General features: G+C 47.1%; 1 protein-coding gene across 9 annotated transcripts in view; it reads left to right on the forward strand.

Annotated features, from left to right (window-relative positions):
• The window catches only part of PSD3 (pleckstrin and Sec7 domain containing 3), a 404084-nt gene that overhangs the window by 346213 nt on the left and 35135 nt on the right, over nucleotides 1-22736 (forward strand). For all 9 annotated transcript variants that reach the window (XM_061134564.1, XM_061134566.1, XM_061134568.1 and 6 more), the window contains 2 exons: nucleotides 13508-13665; nucleotides 16151-16295. In XM_061134564.1, coding sequence (XP_060990547.1) covers nucleotides 13508-13665; nucleotides 16151-16295 — 303 coding nt within the window. The remainder of the gene's footprint in view (nucleotides 1-13507; nucleotides 13666-16150; nucleotides 16296-22736) is intronic.

Here is a 22736-nt window from a genome sequence, read left to right on the forward strand (position 1 = left end):
TGTGGAGTCCTGACCTGCTAGCACGTGGTGGCAGATGCTGCCCAGAAAGAAAGTTATATGATTGCTGGGTAATTGGGGGTTTATACAGTTTGGGGGTTGTGTCTTCACACAGCCGTTTAGAGCTTGGTAGTCTGCTAAATGCTGGGCTTCCAGTGATGATGAAGATACAGTCTCTGCCACACAGAACCCACAGAGCAAGACAAGGAACAGGGAAATTAACCCTTCACCAAATAGTGTATAAACTAGTGGAGGAATGCAGAGTCTCACTGAATAAGGCCCCTGACCACGCTTGCAAAGGATAGAGAGTGCCTCCCTGAGGAGTTAACACACCTTGAACCCACCATACCTGAAGGATGATCAGGCATTTGCCAGGCAGGCAAGGTTAAAGAAAAAGGTGAAGGGGGGTGGGTGTGCATTTTTAACCAGTGAAAGGGAAATAACAGTTTTGGGAGAATTGGCGTGGTCAGAGAATGGCAAAAACAGCTTTTTTAAAATGTCTTTTTTAACATAGACCATTTTAAAGTCTTTATTGAATTTGTTTCCGTATTACTTCTGCTTTGTTTTGGTTCTTTGGCCTCAAGGCGTGTAGTATCTTAGCTTGCCCACCAGGAACCAAACCTCCAGCCCCTGCATTGGTAGGCAGAGTCTTAACCACTGGACCAGCAGGGTGGTCCCAAAACAGCTTTTGACTTTTGTTTTACAGGCTGGACAGAGGGTAGCCAGGAGTAGAAATATGATGAAAACTTATGTTTCAAGTAGCTAGTGAATCATGAACGTGAAAGAAACGGTGTCACAGTTCAGTTTATGAACTGTCTATTTTACCAAGGAAGAAGTTTTCTCCCCCAGAAGAATGTCAGACCCTTTGAGGGTAAGCTGGGTGCTGCCCTCCCCCACCCCCAGGCCCCCAGAGGATCCAGACAGCGTCCTGCTGTGTGCCAGCTCATCCCCGCTGGGTGACTGTGCTCCCGGGAGGGCATGGTGCTCTTCCACGTAACCTCCTGGGATTCAAGTACAGCTGAGAAGACAGCTCACCCCTTCCTCTCCTTACCTCCTGTAGCCACTTCTCTGTTATCTGGATGAAGGATAATGAAAAAGAGGCATACTTTTCCTCTAGCCCCAGACTGGTTTGGTTCAGCGTGGCAGAGTCTTGCTCAGCCTGGGTCGCGGTCAGGCCGTGCCAGGCGGGTGGGGTGAAGATAATCGGACGGAGTGTGTTCTCCAGGGTCTCGCCAGCACACACATTCTACCGCCATCGTCTTTTTCCACGCCTAGTGGAGTGGCAGCCCACTCCAGTGCTCTTGCCTGGAAAATCCCATGGATGGAGGAGCCTGGTAGGCTGCAGTCTATGGGGTTGCGAAGAGTCAGACATGACTGAGCGACTTCACTTTGACTTTTCACTTTCATGCATTGGAGAAGGAAATGGCAACCCACTCCAGTGTTCTTGCCTGGAGAAGCCCAGGGACGGGGTTGCACAGAGTCGGACACGACTGAAGTGACTTAGCACTTCGCAGCTTGCCCAGATCAGTTTCTCAGCATCAGAGCTTCCCATCCAGAGGTTCCCAGGGACTCTTCCCCCCACCCCCCGTGTTCTCCCAGGTGGGCAGGTCCTGCACCTCGACCCCCGCCCACCGTGGCTGCCAGACCGTGGCTCCTAAAAGAGGGGGGCAGCGCTGTGAGACTGAAGGAAGCAGGGCCTCTGCTCCCCTAACTAAAGGAACCAAATAAGTCTCCTGAAGACATCGAGACCCACCCTGCTTTCACTCTGAGACATACACGCCACACACAGACACACATCGCCTCTGCCACTGCAGGGCGGTTGGCTTGGGGTCCCATTCCATTATCAATTGCTCATCAGTTACTTAAAACTTGTCATCAAGATTTCTCAGCTAAGAAATAGCCTAGGGACCTCCCTGATGGTCCAGTGGTTAAGAATCTGCCTCCCAAGGCAGGGGAAGTGGGTTCAGTCCCTGGTCGGAGAACTAAGATCCCACATGCTGGGGGGGGGGGGGGGGGGCAACTGAGCCCACCAAAAGATCCCGCATGCTGCAACTGGGGCCCTACACAGCCAAAGATAAATAAATAAATATGTAAAAAAGAAAAAAAGAAATGACCCAATGATTTTTACCCAATTAGTATTTCCTCATTAAGAGTGAGAATAGTAGTGAAAACCACCACCACCCAAAAAAAACCCACAGTCACCAGAAGGAGAACCAGGCATAGCTGAGCCTACACCAGGCAGGTGCTCCGAGCCTCTCCACCCCTACTCGGCCAGGCGTCCCCTCCTCCCGTCCCAGCACAAACAGGCTCCGCACAAAGGCTTTCAGTGACTCCTTAGGAAACCGAAGGCTTCACAAAGGTCTCATGCCTCTAAGGTGCATATCCCTGCCTGTTTGCTTACAACTCTCTCTGTTGCATGCCCCCTGAACACACAAAGACACACACACACACACGCATCTTTACAGGGCATTGCTTTGTATATAGTATCTAAGGGAACAGTCATCCCAAATCTGAGCATCCTGCCTCATTGAGGCAAGAAGGGACTGGCAGACTTATTGAACCCACTTACTGTAGTGATCATTCAGCCAGAAATAACATGGGTTTGTTAGTATGATGTAGTTTTGGGGGTACTTTTTATATTTGAGCCCTACAACTTTATAGGAGGATATTGTCTCCATTTTTTAAATTAAGAAGCTGAGGCTCAGAGGTTGGTTTGCCTCCTCAGGCTTCTGCAGGGTGGTCGGAACCATGCTAGTGTTTTTTCCATTGGATTATTCTTGTATAAGCTGACTCATTGGAAAAGACCCTGATGCTGGGAAAGATTGAAGACAGAAGGAGAAGAGGGTGACAGAGGATGAGATGGTTGGATGGCATCACCAATTCAATGGACATGAACTTGGGCAAACTCTGAGAGATGGTGGGTGACAGAGAGGCCTGGCATGCTGCAGTCCGTGAAGCTGCAAAGAGTCACACAACTTGGCAACTGAACAATGAGCAATTCTTATATAAACACATAGCTCTATTGTATGTCTTTTCCAACTACTGGAAGTTTAAAACAAATGATTTTGGAGAACTTTTTCTTACCGTTTACCACATCAACCAGATTCCACTAACTTCTGGCTTCTCATTATTGTTTAGTTGCTAAGACATGTATGACTCTTTGTGACTTCATGGGCTAGATCCAGAAATCCAAATATTTAGCAAGTAAACTGGGTTTCTGTCATTTTCATTTTCTTCCATAGTTTATTGACAATTAAACTCCGATCTCACAGGCACCCCAGTGTTCATGTGTGTGCTCAGTCTTGTCTGACTCACTGTGACCCCACGGACAGTAATCCTCCAGGCTTCTCTGTCCATGGAATCCTCCAGGCAAGAATACTGGAATGGTGTGCCATTTCATCCTCCAGGGGATCTTCCCCAACAAGGGATCAAACCTACGTTTCCTGCATTGGCAGGCCGATTCCTTCCCACTTGAGCCATCAGGGAACCCCTAACTTTTGGCTAACACACAGCAAGTCTGTAGGAGCTGCTTCCTGAACGCAGCTTCCTGCTCTGGTCAGGATCGGTGATTCTCCTCTGTCCGTCATGGCCCTTGCCTGATGCCACCTCCCCTGTGTTGGAATGTGAGACTATCTCTAATTATCTTCTATACTTTGTGTAACTAACCTTTTAAGATTTGCTAATTCAGACCCACTTTCAGACAGTCTTCCTTTTTGTTACCAGGAAACATGAACAATCATAGAAATGTCAGCATTTCAATCATTTCATGATTCCCAGGTTGGCACTTAAAAGTCAAGCGTCTATTATCAGCTGACCTTAGGTTGACAAACTGTCCCCTTGACTCAGACCCTCACAGGAAGCAAACCAGTAGTGCGTGCATCTTTAGGTCAGGACTGCAGTGGTTTTCTAGAACTCTGTGCACTGCACGTATGCCTGAGAGCAAATTATAGCCTCTAGAGGAGCTTACGCTCTGTCTGAAAAGGTCAACAAATAAAAAGCCATTTCATGCTCTTCTCTCAGTTCGTCCCCCCCCCCCCCGCCCCCGCACTGTGTCCACAAGTCTGTTCTCTCTGTCTGTGTCTCCACCTCCGCCCTGCAGATGAGTCCGTCACTCTCATCTTTCTAGATTCCATATATACGCGTTAGTATATGATATTTGTCTTTCTCTTTCTGACTTCTTTCACTAAACTAGGCTCTAGGTCCATCCAACCTCATTAGGGCTGACTCAGATGCATCCTTTTTTGTAGCTGAGTGATATTCCATTGTATATACCACAGTTTCTGGATCCAGTCTTCTGTTGATGGACGTCTAGGTTGCTTCCATGTCCTATCCATTGTAAACAGTGCTGCAAAGAGAATGGTATAGAAACATATATATTACCCTATGTAAACAGATAGTGAGTGGGAATTTGCTATGTGACAGGAAGCTCAGCCCAGTACTCTGTGACAACTATGGGTGGGATGGGCTGGGAGGTGGAAAGGGGGTCCAGAAGGGAGGGGATGTGTGTTTACCTGTGGCTGATTGGTGTTGATGTATGGCAGAAGCCATCACAACATTGTAAAGCACTTATCCTCCAATAAAAAAAAAAATCCCAAGAAATGAATAAAAGAAGTAAGAGTGGGCAAAAAAGAAGTCACTTCAGTGCAATTCAATATGTGCTACAAAGAAGGCGATGTGCCATGGAAGAACAGTTCACTGGGCCTCAGGAAGAGCAGAGATCATGGAAACATTCACGAAGGAAGTGATGTCTAGTCCTTCACCGAAAAGACACGTAGAGGTTAGTGGCGTGAAGGATTCAGGCAGGGAGGAACGTGTATGGATGCCCAGATGTCAGAGACCACGGCGCATCCAGGGAGCTGCAGGTGCCCCAGAGGCCATGCTTGGGAGTTGAGCTTTTCTCTTGGAGCAGTGTGGGAGTATCCAGGGGTTTTTAATGGGGCGTGACACAATCAGATGTACATTTTAGAATGATCAGTCTGGTTCTAGGATGGGGTGTGGGTTGGGGGCGGTGTCGGAGTCATAGAGACCAGAGTAGCTTGAACTATGGTAGGAGTCACGGGAAGGGGGAAGCACAGACTGGGCTGTTCAGTTCCTGGTGCTGAAATCAGCGGTCTGACACAGTTATGGATATGCAGATCAGGAGCTGGGAGGGGGTCTGGAGAGTCCTCCAAAAAAATTCACGCGAGGGAGGTGATGTCACTCAGAGCATGGAAAGCGGGGAGAACAGTGGGACACAGACCTTTCGTGTGTGCCTGCGAGAGAGGGACCGTGAGAGGGGCCAGGCAGTGTGGCCGGACCCGAGGGGACAGTGGGGGGCGGCGGGAGGAGAGAGAGATGGGGTGGGGGGCGGGGGAGGGCTGCCCAGACCTCAGGGCCTGGAGTGGCACTCCGGGCTGGAAAGAGGTAACCTAAGGTAGGGATTGGAAAGTCATTCTGGAATCCAGGGACGAGGAAGTTCCAGTGGAGTGGCGGGCTTGGAAGCCAGAGGGGGTGAGTGAGGACACGGGTGGAGAGCATGCAGACAGCTGCTTCTAGGAGGGTCTTCCCTGATCACCCCTCCATGCCCCCATGATACCCCCCTTCCTGTGACCTGCACATCCTGGATCCCCAGGGTCTCTTCTCTCGCAAGTTAAATAGATCCGTTTCTTTCCTTCTTTCCCCTAGACAGCTCCTGATGTGGTCCCGAGCCCTTGTCTTGTTTCTCCAGCTTACACACGACCTGCCAGCCTCATGACCGCCTCCTTCCCTTTCTGGCCCCTCCCCTCCCCCTACTCATCATGTTTGCCTCTGACTTTCGAGCAAAAAGGAAACCCACAGAAAATTGCAGTAGTGTCATGAGAACCGTTTACAAAACATCATGTTGGGAGGATCGAGAAACCAACTTGGTGACAACCCCCAAAAGAGCTTGGGCTTACAGTGATAGAGGTTTTATGCAATGAATGGCAAGGGACACAGGAACAACCCAGTGTATGGGTGAGCTGGAGAAAACATCGGGGGAAAAGGGGGAAAGCTGTGTGCGTAACGGACTGCGGTTTCTAGAACTTCTCTTCCGCAGAGCCCAGCGCAGCGTCTGTGGTGAAGCAAGTGGTTCTGTCTGTTTTCCAGCTGAGCAGAAACACAATCCTGTCCGTGTTTGGTTATGGTGCTCGCGGTGCCTCTGAGACCAGGCTTGGGCAATGTATTACCCGATGGAGAGCTATTTATTTTTATTGAAATATGAAGTGTTCACAGCAGAGGAGTCTAATATCATTTTAATATAACAATTCATATATGCTTTGAAATTTTAAAATTGCTGTGGATTGATGACAAAATGATGAAATTTTGGGTGGGGAAGATCCATCTCTTGTCAACATACAGGTATCAGCTTTCTGCCGTCCTGTTATCCAGGACTGAGTCATCTGCCGGTCACATGCTGAGATGCGTCTTTACTGTCACACAGCTTCAGAAGGTCTCTGTGGGTTTCAGTCAAGGGCTCTGTGTCTGTCCCCCCTAGGTCTGTCCTTTTCTTGCAAGTCTTTTTTGGTAAGCTTTATGATGGTATTTTTGTTACCGGTCTGGTTGTGACAAAAGTGAACTATGTTTTCCTTAAAATAAATCATCAGGTGATTGATGGAATGGTGAAGAGAGAGGGGTGTGGGTGGCTGGTGAGTGCGTGGCTCTGAATTACTTGACCATGGTATCCTCTCCAGCAGGCTCTGGAGAATGCTGTTTTTTAAAAAAGAAAAGGTGTTTCTTTCTTTGGCGGCATCGGGTCTTGGCAGTGGCCCGTGGGGTCTTCGTTGCCTCATGTGGAATCTTTTGTTGCAGTGCTTGGACTCTCTTTTCAGTGCCCAGACTCAGTACTTGTGACTCGTGGACCTAGTTGCTCTGTGACATGTGGGATCTTAGTTCCCCAGCCAAGGATTGAACCTGTGTGTCTCTTTTATTGCAAGGCAGATTGTTAACCTCTGGACCACCAGGAAAGTCCCTAGAGAATATTCTGATGTCTTTTATCTCTAGAGTCTAGAAAACAGATATTCAGACCAGAATATATTTGCCTTTGGCATCTCTTTCAAATGTAAAAACAATTTCGGCTAGCTAAAAATTTAGTTTCCTGTCTTGGTATACTGGGAACTCTTGGTTCTTGATGCAAAATCTTCCATGGTTTCCTTGGATTTCTTGAGAGAGAGAGATTAGTTCCAATTGCATGTAAGCATTTTGGATTGGGAAGGGAGTTGTTTGTTGCAGTGTTTGAAGTACAGATGGCAAGTGCAGAGTGAGCCTGGGCCAGGCAGAAGGAAGCTTTGAAGACCAGGCCCCCAGACTGACAGCAGGTGCTAGGAGCTGGCCGACCCTGACCGGGACCCCGATAGCGAAGCACTGTCCTGGGTGCGCAGGGCACATTCATTTAGTTAGTTAGTTAGTTATTTTGCGGTGGAACTGCTGGCTCTGTGCCCTGTCACACCCTGCAGGGCCATCTGGACCCCCTCTCATTCTCTGAAACAATGGAAAGTGCGTGAAACAGAAGTTAACTAGGTTTTGCGGCGTTACGTGATCATATCTGAGTTTTTGTTAGTTATGAGTCAGATGAATGACCCATTTCAGCCAAGCAATGTGGCCACTATATAAGGCATATTTCAAACGTAATCAGAATGTTTTAGGACTGTCTAGTCATAAAAAGACATTGCAATTGGAATCTGGAGTTCAAGACACACAGGCTGTGCTCCGAAGGCTTGTTTAAAAGCACGTTCGGAGGGTCTGGCAAACAGAAGCTAGTTTATCCTATCAGTTGGCTCGTGCCCACACGAAGAGGAGCTGCAGTGTTCTGTGCCCTTTTCCCAAGCCACTCGAGTGTGAGACGGGTCCAGAACGCAAACCTCTCCTCCCGTTTGCTCCCTGGGCGCCTAGGCGCTGCCTTTCTCTCCCGGTCTCCCTCCCCTCCTCCCTCCCTTCCTTGCAGTAAATATTATACCCACACCAGTCATGTGAAAGTCATAGCAGGAAACACATATTCAACACTGACTTGGTCTCCAGGGCTCTGCACTCAGCGTTGGTGGGTGGGTGATGATGGGCACACATCACACTGTCACAGACAGTGCCAAGTGCAGCCTTTCGCGGGAACCAAGAGGAAACCCTGGTCACTGTGTTAGTTAGAAATATTCAAAGAGTAAGGATGGGCTTCCCTGGTAACTCAACTGGTAAAGAATTCGCCTGCAATGCAGGACACCCCAGTTCGATCCCTGGGTCAGGAAGATCCCCTGGAGAAGGGATAGGCTACCCACTCCAGCATTCTTGGGTTTCCCTGGTGGCTCAGCTGGTAAAGAACCTGCCTGGAATGCAGAGACCTGGGTTCAATCACTGGGTTGGGAAGATTCCCCTGGAGAAAGGAATGGCTACGCACTCCAGCATTCTGGCCTGGAGAATTCCACGGACTGTATAGTCCATGGAGTCGCAGAGTCGGACATGACTGAGCAGCTTTCACCTTCAAGGAGTAAGGAAGGTGCTGAGATGTTTCTTCTTTTTAAAAATGTTAAGACCTTTTAAGTTTCTTCAGATACTGAGTCAGAGAATCCTGTATGCTTTTCCAAAGGGCTGTGCTGTTGTTTAGTCACCAAGTCTCTCCAAGTCTTCTGCGACCCCGTGGACTGTAGCCCACCACGCTCCTCTATCCAAGGGATTTCCCAGGCAAGAATCCCAGAGTGTGTTGTCATTTTTTTCTCCAGGGAATCTTCCTGACCCAGGGATCAAGCCTGCATCTCCTGCATTGCGGGCTGATTGGTAACCTCTGAGCCACTTGGAAAGCCCTTTCAAAGGGCTAGTCGTAGCTGTCTGCTCTAACTCTCTTCCAGCTCAGTTGTGGGATCATTAACAGGCAGATCCTCACTTCCTGGTTCACTCACCAGATTTGTCCTAGAAATGTCCTGTGTGTCCCTGAAGTCAGAGACCTGACTGAGAGAGTATCCCAAGTGCTTCCAGCCCCACCGTGTCTGTGAGCAGCCCTCCTTGTGTCCCCTGCGGACAGGTCCAGTCCTCTGCTAGGGCCCACGTGTCCTCATCGGCGCAACGTGGAGACGGTGCAGTGTCCGCCGAACCGAGCAAACCAACATCAACAGATACAGTCCTCTGACTTTCAGTTGCTTATTTCCTAATTCTCCTTACAGAAATAGAAGACACTTTTCTGACTTTAAAATTGCTTATCTAACATGAGAAAATTAGTTGAAATGATCCTTGAAGCTCCTTTCAGTCTTAACATTCTATGAAGAAGTGACTTTCAGATATCTGATTATTTGAGTGATGGGCTGAAACATGCCTTTGTTTGATTTCCCGTTACGCCTTCCTTCCAGATTTGTGGGAACACAGCATGCTCCATGGTAAAAGAAAAATGAAGCTGAATAATTTTTAGAATGACATCTAACCAGGAATATACAGAATTTTTTTTAAAAGATAACCATCAAATTATGAAAAATGTTTGTAATGCCTTTTTAAAAATTAAGAATTAATACACAGCTTAGGATCCAGTTTAATTACTGACGTTTTTATTCAATCCTCATAGGCTCTCAAGAATGTCTTCACTTCTCTCACAACTATATTCTCTCAGTGGAAATCAAGGCTATTTCAACTTTATTTTAAATTGTTTTAATGAGGTAGTGCACTTGTGCCTTATACTCTGTAAACTGGAATCTGAGCATTTTTAAATTGACATTGGTGAGTAGCAGTTGACGTTTGGTCACTTTCCAAGTTGGACTTTATACTCACCTGAGGGTACAGATTTTCAGACTTGACGCCAACCTATTGTTTGTACACATGTAGATGATCTTTGCGTTAGTGTGTTGTGATCCAACTTCACATGACATTTAATTAACAAGCTTCTTAAGAGAAAGGAGAAAGCTTTTCACTGCATGCTTTAAATGCATTTTAAATAAACAGCATTGTAAAATCACATGCTTGGTGCTCATCAGGGTGGTAGAGAGCTCCAGTGAGTCATCCTGGATAAAAGACGTGGATTGCAGTGAACACAGGGGAGACTAATGTGTTTTTAGGCATCATTTCCACCCTTCATTTGTTTGAGAAAATAGCTAATAATTATTAGGTGTCATAGAGCATTTTCTTTTTTTATAGAAAATTTCTTGATTGAATTTATCTTGCTCTCTTTTCTCATTTAGTTTGCATAGCCAAGAGTCTTAGGTTTGAAATGGTTTGATTACGATAATTTTTCCTTTATTTCTTCTTTCCCAATACCATCATTAAACACCATCTTCAACTTTAAGCCATGAAAAATAAAGATGTCAGAATGAGCTCTGCAGAATAAAGTCTCTTCTTTTTATTCAGTTGTCAGCTCTAACTTTCCCAGTCTACCCTGCATTTTCATTTTGTATGGACTTGGAGGTACATTCTCTAGTAGGAATTCAGAATGCCAAATGTATTTTGTTTGTATTTTGTGCTTTTTTTTAAATGATAAAATGATATTACCATTAACTAAAAGTGGAAGCCCATGTTAGACTTAAAATTCCTAGACTTTGGTTTCATCCTCATTAAATAGAGCTTATCTTCCATTTCTGTCCTGTACAGTATTTTCCTTCCAGTATTAGAGACCTTAGGGTTTAGGAAACTGCCTGAGAATAGGGTCCTCTTCAGAAACCATGGTGTGGTTCTCCCAAGTTGATAATTACTGTTTGCTTCTATTTACAGTGGTAATAAATGTTCATTTTAAAACTCTTAGCACTTTTGGAGTGTTCCAGGAACATCATCCTTTAAGCTTGGTTTTAAGCTTGAAGAATGAGGTCAGAGAGAATATGCTCCAGGAATATGTATAGTTGCTCCAAAGGTCCAAGTCACCCATTGCTAATGGCTAAGGGTTGGTCGTTCTTTTCCTATTCATCCGCAGCAGTATGTCAGGCATTGTGATATAGATAGGACCTGCGCTGCCAAGAGTAGAGTTTAACCCTGAAGACCGCAAGTTTGAGCTGCGCAGTTTCCGTTGGCGGATTTTTCAGCCGGGAGCACTACGTACTGCATGATTCATGGGAGACTGAATTCGCTAACACGGAACCATGGACACAGAGGGGCGGAAGATGGGAAGGACCTGCATAAACGGGAGGCAGATGATGAGTCCTGTGTGGATTTTCAGCTCCCCCTGCTACGCAACGTTCCAGCGTCGCCTGCAGTTGTGGTCATTCCAGGGGGCACCTCCAGGACGAGAAAGGACAAAGGCCAGCGGCAGAGCGGACGCTTGGTGGACAGGCGGGCGAGGCGGTGCCGGAGCCATGGTCAGAGAGGGGGAGAGGTACCGGAGAGAAGTGGGAGGAGAAGCCATGAAGAGTTTCAGGAGAACTGCTGACTTCTTGGTTACTGTGAAATGAAGGCTGTAAAGACTATAAAACTTGGCAGTCAGGAGGTCATTGCTGACCTTTGCTAGAGCAGATTCAGGGAAGTGTGGAAATGGACTCCAGGCTCCAGTGGGTTAAAGCGTAAACTGGAAATTAATGTATAAAAATAGTTTGTGGACTCCTGACTAGCTGTATATAAAGGAAAAAGAGAGGTGACGGCTAGAGGAGGAAGTGATATTCAGGAGGGACTATTATCTTACAAATATAAGAGAGACCCTGAGGGGTGTTTATAGGCTGTGGGGAGGAAGCCCATAGACAAACAAGGATTTAAAATAGAGTGGAAAGATAATAACCAGGGAAATAAGATCCTAGGAGGGGTTTAGTGGAGGCTGATCTGGAGTACAGGATCAACCCTAAGCATGATTCCTCTGTGTAAAGAGGAAAGACAATAAAGGTGGTTACGAATGTGCGTGTACAGGGTATGTAAGCAGAAAGTTTGATACTCACAAGTTTGTCCTTATAAAATACAAGTTCAAGCTATATGCTACTAAAAATTATTATTAGGAGCTATATCAAGTAACATCTAAGTGCTTACTATCCGCTTTGAGCATTATTTAAAGTTTAAAAAATAGGATCTGATGGAATTTCATCCTACAGCTCTATGAAGAAGATATCACTCCTTCTCAAAGAAAATGAAACTTAATGAGTGAATTAATTAATCTAAGATCATGGAAACGTTGAAGAAGTGGGTCCGGCTCCAGGCACCTACCTGTGCTCTTAACCTCTGGTGTGGTGGGACAGGCATCCTGAAGAGAAGAGGGGGACCTTGGGCAGAGCGGAGCAGAGAGGTTACCGTGGACGGAAAAGCCTTGGCTGTGGGCACTGGGTGTGGTTACTGTTGACGTCAGTTCTTAATCTCCGAGGCTTAATAAAACAGCGTTGTGGCGATCTTAGAGTAGTGATTTCGTCACTTGGTGTTATAAGCCGTGTGAGTTTCCTGTTGGTATGAACTGAGTGTCTTGGGCTCTTCCCCATGGCCTCAGCGCTCTCAGGGACATCAGCAGCCATCTCTCTCTGACTCGCTTTGAACTGATGGCAAGAGTACCTCTGGATGCTTGGTTTGTGCTGGGGCCACGGGGAGGGGAGGAGGAGATGTGGGAGAGGATAACGGTTTTTTTGAAAATTTGTAAAATGAAACTGTGATAATAGAATAGACCAAGTCTTCCTTTTGCTACTAATTAGAAGGTGAGGAGTATGTGTTCTTTATAGAAGAAGTGCACGTTTATAGCATCTTGTTTGATATTATAAAATATGGGAAGAGGAGAGAGGAACTTAATAGTAAAAACTGTCTCCTATAACAGTTTGTAATGTCTACTATACTTCCATTGGTTTTCAGATCTTTTTTATTCTTATGAACCCATGGAAATGACTTGATATAATAATAATAGAACAATAATAATATCACATTTTCCTACTAGTTGGGATTTTTTTTTTTTTTTTAGTTATGTTTAGGGGGAAGCTATACAAAAAGAACCTTTGTAAGTTCTATGAATTGTGTCTGGATCATGCTCGAAGATAAAATTGGATCTATCCATGACACCCTCCTTTTTAATGTAATTTTACTCATTTTTCAAATTTATGACAATAGAACTAATCTTTCTCCTAACTTAAGATTAAGCTGATTTTTCCTTTTTTCTTTCAGAGTACAGCTGGAGAAATTATTTCATTTTACTGTTCATTTTTTCCTTCATATTATTAGCCTCAAAAGAAAGTAGCAGGAAAATGTGGAGTCTTTAGAGCAGACAGTGGCCCGGTTTTCACTGTCAGTTCACTTCTGATGGGTGTCCATTTGTCTCTGAAACCAAATCGCCCTATGAGACCTTGCTTCATTTCAAATCACTGTAAAACATGTATGATAGATATTTTATCATTGACCTTCCTTAGCTCTTTAATTATTATATATCAGCTTTTGCAAATGTGAGCCTTTGGTATAATGTGTATTTTCTCATTCTGAGAATGCTTTTCAAAGCACGGGATGTTTGGTGACATTAATGAAGTAGCACGGAGTTGTTTTTACCTGCCATTCACTTCAGTTTTTTCATGCACCTTCACGGACTTTCCAAAATTTTTCTTGCAGTTAATCGGTTTTAAAAAGAGAAGATGAAGTCTGAACATGTCTTTGCTTTCTTCATGTCTGCCTACAGGACGAATATAAGCCAGAGAAGGCCCTATCAGAGGAGGACCTGAAAAACGCCGTGAGTGTGCACCACGCGCTGGCATCCCAGGCCACCGACTATGAGAAGAAGCCCAACGTGCTCAAGCTGAAGACGGCTGACTGGAGGGTCTTGCTTTTTCAAGCCCAGTAGGTTTCATTGGTTGGTTTGGTTTGCATTTTTAGTTTGCAGAGCACCACTTTACACCAAGAAAGAGAATCGGGATCTACAGGGCACACTTGCTGAGTCAAAGTCATTAACTGGCTACAATAGAGAGACAACGATCTAAGGAAACTAGACTAAGAAATGGAAACCCTGGGGCAAGCTTTCTGTTTCCTTGGAGCCGCCCTGTGACCCTCTGTCAGCCCCTCACCAGCTCCGGAATGTAACATCCTCATAAAGGAGACCGGGGGTTCAGTGCAAGTCCCGTCACACAGTGAGTCAGGAGACCGGGACTCAGGTCCCGACCGTCACCTAACCCGTTGTCATGGCCCGCGGTTTAACCTCTGTGACCCTCAGCGTGTCCCTAGCGCACGTCTCACAGGGTGCTGTGAGAGGCACATGAGATCAGGTATGCCCAGAGCCTCAACACAGTGCCTGGCGCACAGAGGCCGTGCAATAAGTGTGGATTTCATTTCTTTCTCTCTCTCTCCTCACTCCTTCTGAGCTCAAAGAGTGTGATTAAACTAGAAGGAAAAGATAAAATCATACTGTGGGCATGGAAGCAGGGTGGATAGCCTATGTAGTAAGGAGTCCATGACAGCCTTCAGATGAGGGCTGGAACACTCCACGTGGAGAATTCTGGATTTATGAAGTGAGAAACTTTGGGGTTTTAGAACTGAGCCTCTAGAAGAGGCAGTTGAGTCACACACGTCGCATCGGTGTCCGTGGCAGGCGCTGTTAATTACTCACAGCGTGCCTTTGACAGCCTGAGCTTGACTTCAGAACCACTCTCAACCCAGCCCTGCCAGGTGACCACATTTGGCACTGGCATGACATTTGACGTCAAGATAGTAAACATGGGTGTCTGCGTGCTTGTTGATGAAAACAGTGGAAGATGAGAAAGGGGAATGAGAGCAAGAACAGGTTCTCTGGCAATCTGTGGATGCTGAGCTTGCAAAGGTGTAAAACTGCTGACATCCGGTGAGGAGGAAGTTGTGAGGAAACCCAAGTTACACAGGATATTTTTAGTGTGGGAGTAAGACAGTTAACACCCAAGGGAACCACAGCCAGATGCATAATTACGACTATTAGTCATAAAAGTCCTTCAAATTATTCTGTTCCCCAGCATTATTGTTTTTAAATGTCTCAAAGTGCTGGATATGATAACTCAGGAGATCTGATTACTCCAAATATAACTGATGCAGAATTGAGTCCGATGAAAGAGAAGTGTGTGGGGCACAGTGAGGGAGACCCCCGGTGTGCTGTCAGCTCAGCGTGATTGCTTTCAGGGAATCGTGCAGAAAGGGGTTTTTAGATGGGCTGACTTTTTGTCCGTCTTTGTATTGATTGTATAGCTGGCGGGTATCTCACCTAGTTCGGATCTATTTCTTCCACTCATTCCCGAGTTCACAAGCGCTGTCAGCGCCGGGCTCCACAAACATGACGTACAAGTTCACGGTGTGACACTGACCTCAGGAGATTTCCACACCCTCTCAGGTGGATATGTTTGTGTCCTATCGCGCTGCACCTCACATACTTCTAAGTTCACAGTGACGTTTAGTGAATTTGCAGAATCGGGCAACCCTGTCCAGCTTGAGAACACTTCCATCACCCTACAGAGACTGAGCCCCTGTACCGTTCTTATCCCTGGCCCGGACACCACTGGTCTCCTCTTTGTATGCCCTTTTCTGGATTTTTCCATATACCTGCAGGCGTAGAGTATGTGGGCTTTTCTGTTACTCCGCATAAAGGTCTGGGGTCGTCCAAACTGTGGCCTGTCTCCACACTCCACACCTCTGCTGCTGGGAGATGATGCTCATAAGGATACAGGCTTCACTGTATTCATTCCTTCACTAGGTGGTGGACATTTAGAGTATTTCTCCTTTTTGATGCTTAGAAATAATGCTCCTGTGAATATGCACATACAAATCTCTTAGTGCCTATGTGTTTTTATTTCCCTTGAGTAAGTATATGCCTAGGAGTAGAATTGCTGATAAATTTATAGTTAATTTTGCAAGAAATTGTCCGTATTACTTTCCAAAGTGGGTGTGTATACCTCTTTATATTCCCTCTATCAGTTTATCCCTCAGTTGCATTTTAAAATCAAATTACGTGATTAGAACAGATGAGTTAATTTTTAAATTAATTTCGGACTAGCCTAGTATCAGCATCAGATAGAAAGTCAGGGGTTTAAAGATTACTTACTGTGGGGTGATTTTGGTTTGTTTCCTCTGTATCCTCGGGGGGCAGTCACAGTCCTACTCTGTGATGGTCATAGGTTCCAGGGCCTTTCGTTGCCATGGCGAGTGCTGTGGAAAATGTTCCTCTCCAGTGAAGTTTTGCCAGGGATTATTCGTCCCAAGAAGAATGAATGATTTTATATGTCATTTTAGATCAATAGTGAGAAATGGGCGGGATGTCATGCACTTAGGTGTGGAAATACCCTGACATAAATGTCCCTCTGTCTCCTAGGAGTCCGGAGGAAATGCAGGGATGGATAAACAGGATTAACTGTGTCGCCGCTGTGTTTTCGGCACCACCGTTCCCAGCAGCCATTGGGTCTCAGAAGAAGTTTAGTCGCCCACTGCTGCCTGCCACCACAACAAAATTGTCTCAGGTAAGGCATTTTGGTCTTTACACTTTGTCATCTCACAATTTGTAAAGTAGTCTTACTGTTTGTATTTGAATAATGCCCCATATTCTGGGGGCAAGGATGAGACCTCGCCCCGAAGGGCCTTGTTGTCAAGGGGGCAGAACGCAGCGTGCCCGTGGCCTCTACACTTCGTGTGGGGAGCAGACACGATGGACTCGAGATGGGGTGGACACACAATTTTGAATTCGTTTCTAAAATTAGTTCACTACTCAGTTACATCAGCCTCACTTTTACTTTTGTTTTTTTTGTTTTGTTTTTCCTAACAGTTCATATTTTTTAAATACCTGGCTAATGGTAGATGTCCTGCCTTGGAAACCAGCTTTTTATTCATTCATTCATTGAACTTTTAATTTTATTGAGCTTTTCCCATATCCCAGACTGTGTGTGATGCTGGAAGCATTCCCAGGGGCCCACTTTGACAGTGCAGCAAGGCAGGACCCTCCCTACCCTCGGGAGGACCTGAGTGGACCCCGGCGGTTTTCCCAGAGAATGCAGACAGAGCCCGCGAGAACTCTCTTCGGGGGTGTTCACTTGCGCTGCTCTCCTCTTACCAGGTCGATGTTTCTGCAGGTCACATTTTACGGCGCTCCTTTCCTGCTTAGGACTCTGTTCTAAGGACACTGCATGCAAGCCGTGTCTACCAGTTTTAAGCCTATCCGCAGGGCCGCTGTTCCCACTGACTCGTTAAGGGTTTTGGAAGCTACTCTGACGGCTTTGTGAATTTCGTATCGGTGCAATAATAGAGTTTCATCTGGCTGTGATCAACCAGGTCTTGATATTAACTCGCTCCTCTACACAGCCGATATCATGGTTATCAATAGAACGTTTATTAATAAGTACATATCATGTGCCTGTTGTACCTCAGAGACTATTTTTAGCTCCGGAAATAGAAAGACAAATGAAACCCAGGCAGTCTCCAGAATCCAATTGGTAAATATAAACAAGCAAGGAATTGAAACACAGTTTGATCAGAGGCACATGTAGGCTAAGCCCAGAGGACCGTGCAGGCTCCGGACAGGGCCTGGCCTTGGGGGTGAGGGAGATGCTCACAGGCTGGGCGGCAGGAGGGGTGTGGGAAAGGGGGGCCGCCCAGCAGAGTGAGGCCAGGAGGGAGAGGAGGCGGCACTGATGTCGGAGCCACGCATACCTCATCGGGTGCGACTCGAGTACGCGGCGTTGTGAAAGGCGGGAAACGTCCCCCTGTGGAGCTGTGTGTGAGTGCGCACGCTAAGTCGCTTCAGTTCTGTGTCTGACTCTGCAGCACCATGGGCTGCAGCCCGCCAGGCTTCTCTGTCCATGGTGGTCTCCAGGCGAGAACACTGGAGTGGGTTGCCATGCCCTCCTCCAGGGGATCTTCCCGACCCAGGCGTCAAACCCCCACCTCTTTTTTTTTTTAATTAATTACTTTAACTGGAGGCTAGTTACTTTACAATATTGTGGTGGTTTTTGCCACACACTGACATGAGTCAGCCACAGGTGTGCATGTGTCCCCATCCTGAACCCCCTCCCACCTCCCTCCCCACCCCATCCCCCTGGGTCATCCCAGGGCGCCAGCCCCGAGCACCCTGTCTCATGCATCGAACCTGGACTGGCGATCTGTTTCACGTATGGTAATATACATATTTCAAGGTACTCTCTCAAATCATCCCACCCTCGCCTTCTCCCATAGAGTCCAAAGTCTGTTCTTTACATCTGTGTCTCTTTTGCTGTCTCTCATATAGGGTCAGTGTTACCATCTTTCTAAATTCCATATACATGTGTTTATGTACTGTATTGGTGTTTTTCTTTCTGACTTACTTCACTCTGTGTAAACCCCCACCTCTTGCGTCTCCTGCACTGTAGGCAGATTCTTCTACCTGCTGAGACACCAGGGAAGCCTCTGCATCTGGTGCTGCGCAAAGGCCAAATGATGAAAGGTCTCATTTTGTCACGTGGAGGATTTTGGATGCCTCACCAGTCCCCAGCATCCTTAGGAAAGTAGTCTAAGCAGGGAATTAACATGATCAAATCTGTGCTTCCAAATTTTTTTTTTTTTTTTTTACAATAGGAAGGAAGTATCAGAGGAGGAAACTACTATAAGCAAGAGGCGCTTTCAATAGAAAGAGGAAAAATGAGTGAGTTAAAGAGGAGATGGACAGACGTGGGAGGCTTTGGGACCTCCTGAGGGTCCCGTTTGCTCCGTGAAGTGAGGAACTGGGCTGTCCTTGGGCGTGGGCTCTGGGCACTGGGTGTCCCCTCTAGTTTTGGGTAACCCCTCATCTCCTGCTTCCCTCTTGATGCTTCTTTCCAGTGTCCTTTCCTGTGTCCTTTCTCTCTTTTTAAGCAGAGCCAAACAGATACTTGAGGAACAATAGTTTTTAAGTTAGTCAAGGAAAACACAGGGAGAAGGTTAGGCCAAGAGAAGGGGGAAAAGATCAGGTACAAATAAGACAAAAAAGATCTCCGGTGACGTGGCAGGAGGTGACTGGGTCCTGCGGTGAGAGCAGCCTCAGGGGTGCTGGTTGGAGCAGCCACGGTGGGCGCCCTCAGGGGGGATGAAGGCAGTGAGGATGTGGAGGAGGGACGTGTGGGGTCCTGCCCAAGTACGTAGAGACAGGCTGGCGAGGGAGCAGAGGAGACGTGGTAAGGAGAGTCAGGAGAGACTCTCTCGTTTCTGTAAATTCATCATATTTATTGACATGGTTTGGTTGATGCTCCCCACGTAAGCACTGCTATTGCTGTCTAGTTCATGGACTAACTACCAAAAAGACTGTTAGAAATAGGAAGGACCAAACAGCTCACTTTACAAGGCAAAATGGCATTTAATTTTCAAGGATAATAAATACTCTAAGAGAAAAGGAAGGCTTTACTGCTTATTGGCCAAACTTCTTCATCCACCCAACTAAAATACGAGCTCTCAAACCAAATGCATTTCCCCACTTTAATTTTGGGTGCTTAACATAAACAGTAAGCCACATTACACAAGGCTCAGTTCAGTTCAGTTCAGTCGCTCAGTCATGTCCGATTCTTTGCCACCCCATGGACTGCAGCACGCCAGGCTTCCCTGTCCATCACCAACTCCCGGAGCTTACTCAAACTCATGTCCATTGAGTCAGTGATGCCATCCAACCATCTCCTCCTCTGTCGTCCCCTTCTCCTGCCTTCAATCTTTCCCAGCATCAGGGTCTTTTCAAATCAGTCAGTTCTTCACATCAGGTGGCCAAAGTATTGGAGTTCAAGCTTCAGCATCAGTCCTTCCAATGAATATTCAAGACTGATCTCCTTTAGGATGGATTGGTTGGATCTCCTTGCTGTCCAAGGGACTCTCAAGAGTCTTCTCCAACACCACAGTTCAAAAGCATCAATTCTTCTGCGCTCAGTTTTCTTTATATTATTATATTACACAAGGTAAGAAGAGAGAAAAACAGTTGAACAACCTGAGGCAAAAATACTTTCAAAACTTGAGTTTTATTTTATTAATTTCACTAGGAGTTTTCCAGTTGGTCTTTCTCGCCATTACTCCTATGAAAGATCTGGGGTAAAAGGTGATCTGAAGTTAAAGAGGAACATTAGTAACTTTAGAGCAACATGAGAGCTTTTCCTTGCTCTTTCCTCACTGTGGAACCTATGTTTCTATTTATTTTCTACTTGGAAAAATGTGAGTGAGTGAGTGAGTGAGTGAGTGAAAGTCGGCCAGTCATGTTTGACTCTTTGCGACCCCATGGACTGTAGCTCACCAGGCTCCTCTATCCATGGAGATTCTCCAGGCAAGAATACTGGAGTGGGTGCCTGTTCCCTTCTCCAGGGGACCTTCCCAACCCAGAGATCAAACCTAGGTCTCCCACATTGCAGGTGGATTCTTTACCCTCTGAGCCACCAGGGGGAAATGTGCTTCTGCCCTATTTGTGTATGGGCTATACATTGGTGGGGATTCCCAGGCGGCTCTAGTGGTAAAGAACCCGCTTGCCACTGCAGGAGACACAAGAGACGCAGGTTCGATCCCTGGGTCAGGAAGATTCCACGGAGGGCATGGCAACCCACTCCAGTGTCCTTGCCTGGAGAATCCCATGGACAGAGGAGCCTAGTGGGCTACAGTCCATGGCGTCTCAAAGAATCCAACACGACTAAAGTGACTATGTATGTACATATACTGATAAGTCACTTAACATGTGAAAATGAGTGTGTTTATTTGTGTATTTTTACGACAAGACCCCACCACCTTTGTCATGGCAGAGTCATTTTAAACAAATGCCCTCCATTGGAATTTAAAGTGAAATGCATAACATTTTTGATATTTTTCCTCATTTTGAACACAGAAGTGTAAAAAATGCATATGTAATGTGATCAAAATGGTGAGTTCACAATTTTAAACAAGCAAGTAGTGACCATCCAGCAAGAAGCATCCTCTGTGTCACATAAGATGACCAAATCCTTTCAGCAGTTTAATTTCTTTGTTAAAAAAAAAAAATACGATTATGCCGCCCCCCTCTTCCCCCACCACCACCCAGACAAGTGAGTTACTGAGACTTTGTGGGCCTCAGTTTTCCTTCTGGAAAATGAGGAGATTGTCTAGAATGTTTTTTAAGATTCTTTCTATCACTAGCTCTGTATATTTTTTGCCCAGGTCATCGTGTTTGTTTATTACCTATGGAAAATGTGCCTTGCCCTTGAGAGTAATAGGAGAATTGGAAACAAGTATGTGGAAGCCAGCTCGTGATAAAGAGCAGGTTAGAGAGGGGGAGGGCTCTGGTGTGCAGACCGTCTGCTCCAGGTGCCTGGGCACCTTCGGCTTTGCTGAGTCACTGTCACCCTCGGCAAACCCGGGGGGCCTGTCTGGACGCCCCGCAGGCCTCCGCGCCTTCAAGGGGGGGCTCCCCCTTCACCCCGGGCGGGTTCTCAGTCTCAGCCCTGCTGCCCTGGGCCCTGAGTGGTGCGTTGTTGTGGATCGCAGGGTCTGAGCAATATTCACAGCCTCCTCTGCCCACTCGATGCCAGCATCACCCCGCTTTGTGACAACCAGGACTGGTTCCGAGCACTGCCCGGTGCCCAGCGGGGCCGCGGCCCCAGCCGTCTGCAGCCTCCACTTCGGCCAGGCCGTCTTCCCCTCCTCCACAGCCTGCTGCCCCTCCCGGACACGCCAGACCACTTGGATAATTTCAGTTTACAAAATAGACATATACCACGGTAAGAGCCCTGCTGGAAAAAAAAAAGTTAACCAGTGTTAGGGAAAAACGAACTATTCAATCAGAAGATTGTTTGGTGCTTTTGAAGACACTGTTCATCACACTGTCATTTGCAAGCTTCTCTTTAATTTATTCTTGTCTCCTCTCCAAAGCATATTAGCCACCGTTCCTGAAATTGATGACTGTCAGTGTGGCGTGGCTCTTTTGGAGCAGCTCCGCTGTGTGGGAGGAGTCGCCTTCTTGTCGTTGCTTTTGCGGCCGTGGTGCCAGAGCCCATTTCTCTTCCTGTCGCAGGTGGAGAGACCGGTGTGAAAAGGTTTTAAGTTTTGCTTATCCTTCTGTGTAGCACTCCAGACTTAGGACTTCGTGGCTGGCCATCTTTAGGATCTATCAGGCGTCCATTTCTACTCATCAAGTAGTCATTTTCAAACATTAATGTGCATAAGAATTTACCTGGGGACTTCTCTAAAAGGCGCCTTTCTCATCTCCACCCACTCCTCCAGCGATAAGCTCTGGGGCGGGGTCCCCAGGAATGTGTGTGTTTCTAAGACCCACGGTGGTCCAGCCACCTGCCCTGCAGATCAGAGGTCCTGCCTCCCACTCCCCCCTGCCTCCTGCAGGGGTCGTCTCCTCCACCGCCTCGTCCTGTTTCCCTCTGGCTCCCAGCCATGGTCCAGTCAGAGGCTGACTCTGGATGACCACCGAGCGCTCCTCCACGGGCCAGGCCTTGCGTTAGCACAGATCACAGACAGGAGAGTGCTGTGTTTGCTTCCAGCCTCGTGTTAGCCCGTGGTCTGACAGCCGTGCCGAGGCCCGGGGGAGGGGGCGGTGCTGGTTCACAGACTGGCCCGCGTGAGGACAGCCAGGGGAGGCCAAAGACAGGGGCAGCCACGGCGGGCTGCTTGGGGCGGGTTTAATGTGCAGGGGAGCTTACTGACCAGCCTGCAGTGGCCGAGAGACAGGCCGATCCTACACCTGCCTCCAGAATGCTGAAGTTTATGAGGAGCCTTGACTGGACTCAGTCATTTATCCAGATGGTCCCAGCACCACCTGCTGTCTCAAGGCCACGCCCCGGGGCAGCTCCTAGAGTGGGGAAGGCAAGGAGGAGGCACATCCCGAGGTCGGGGGCTGGGTGAGGAGTCCCCAATGGCCCAGCCGCAGCTCCAGGGACCTCCTGCACATCAGTCATGAGAAGCAGGGACCCCCAAGGACAGCATCCTTCTCCAGGCGGGTCCCTTGCTGG

Source organism: Dama dama, chromosome 32, assembly GCF_033118175.1.
Source record: "Dama dama isolate Ldn47 chromosome 32, ASM3311817v1, whole genome shotgun sequence".
NCBI classification, from domain to species: Eukaryota; Metazoa; Chordata; class Mammalia; order Artiodactyla; family Cervidae; genus Dama; species Dama dama.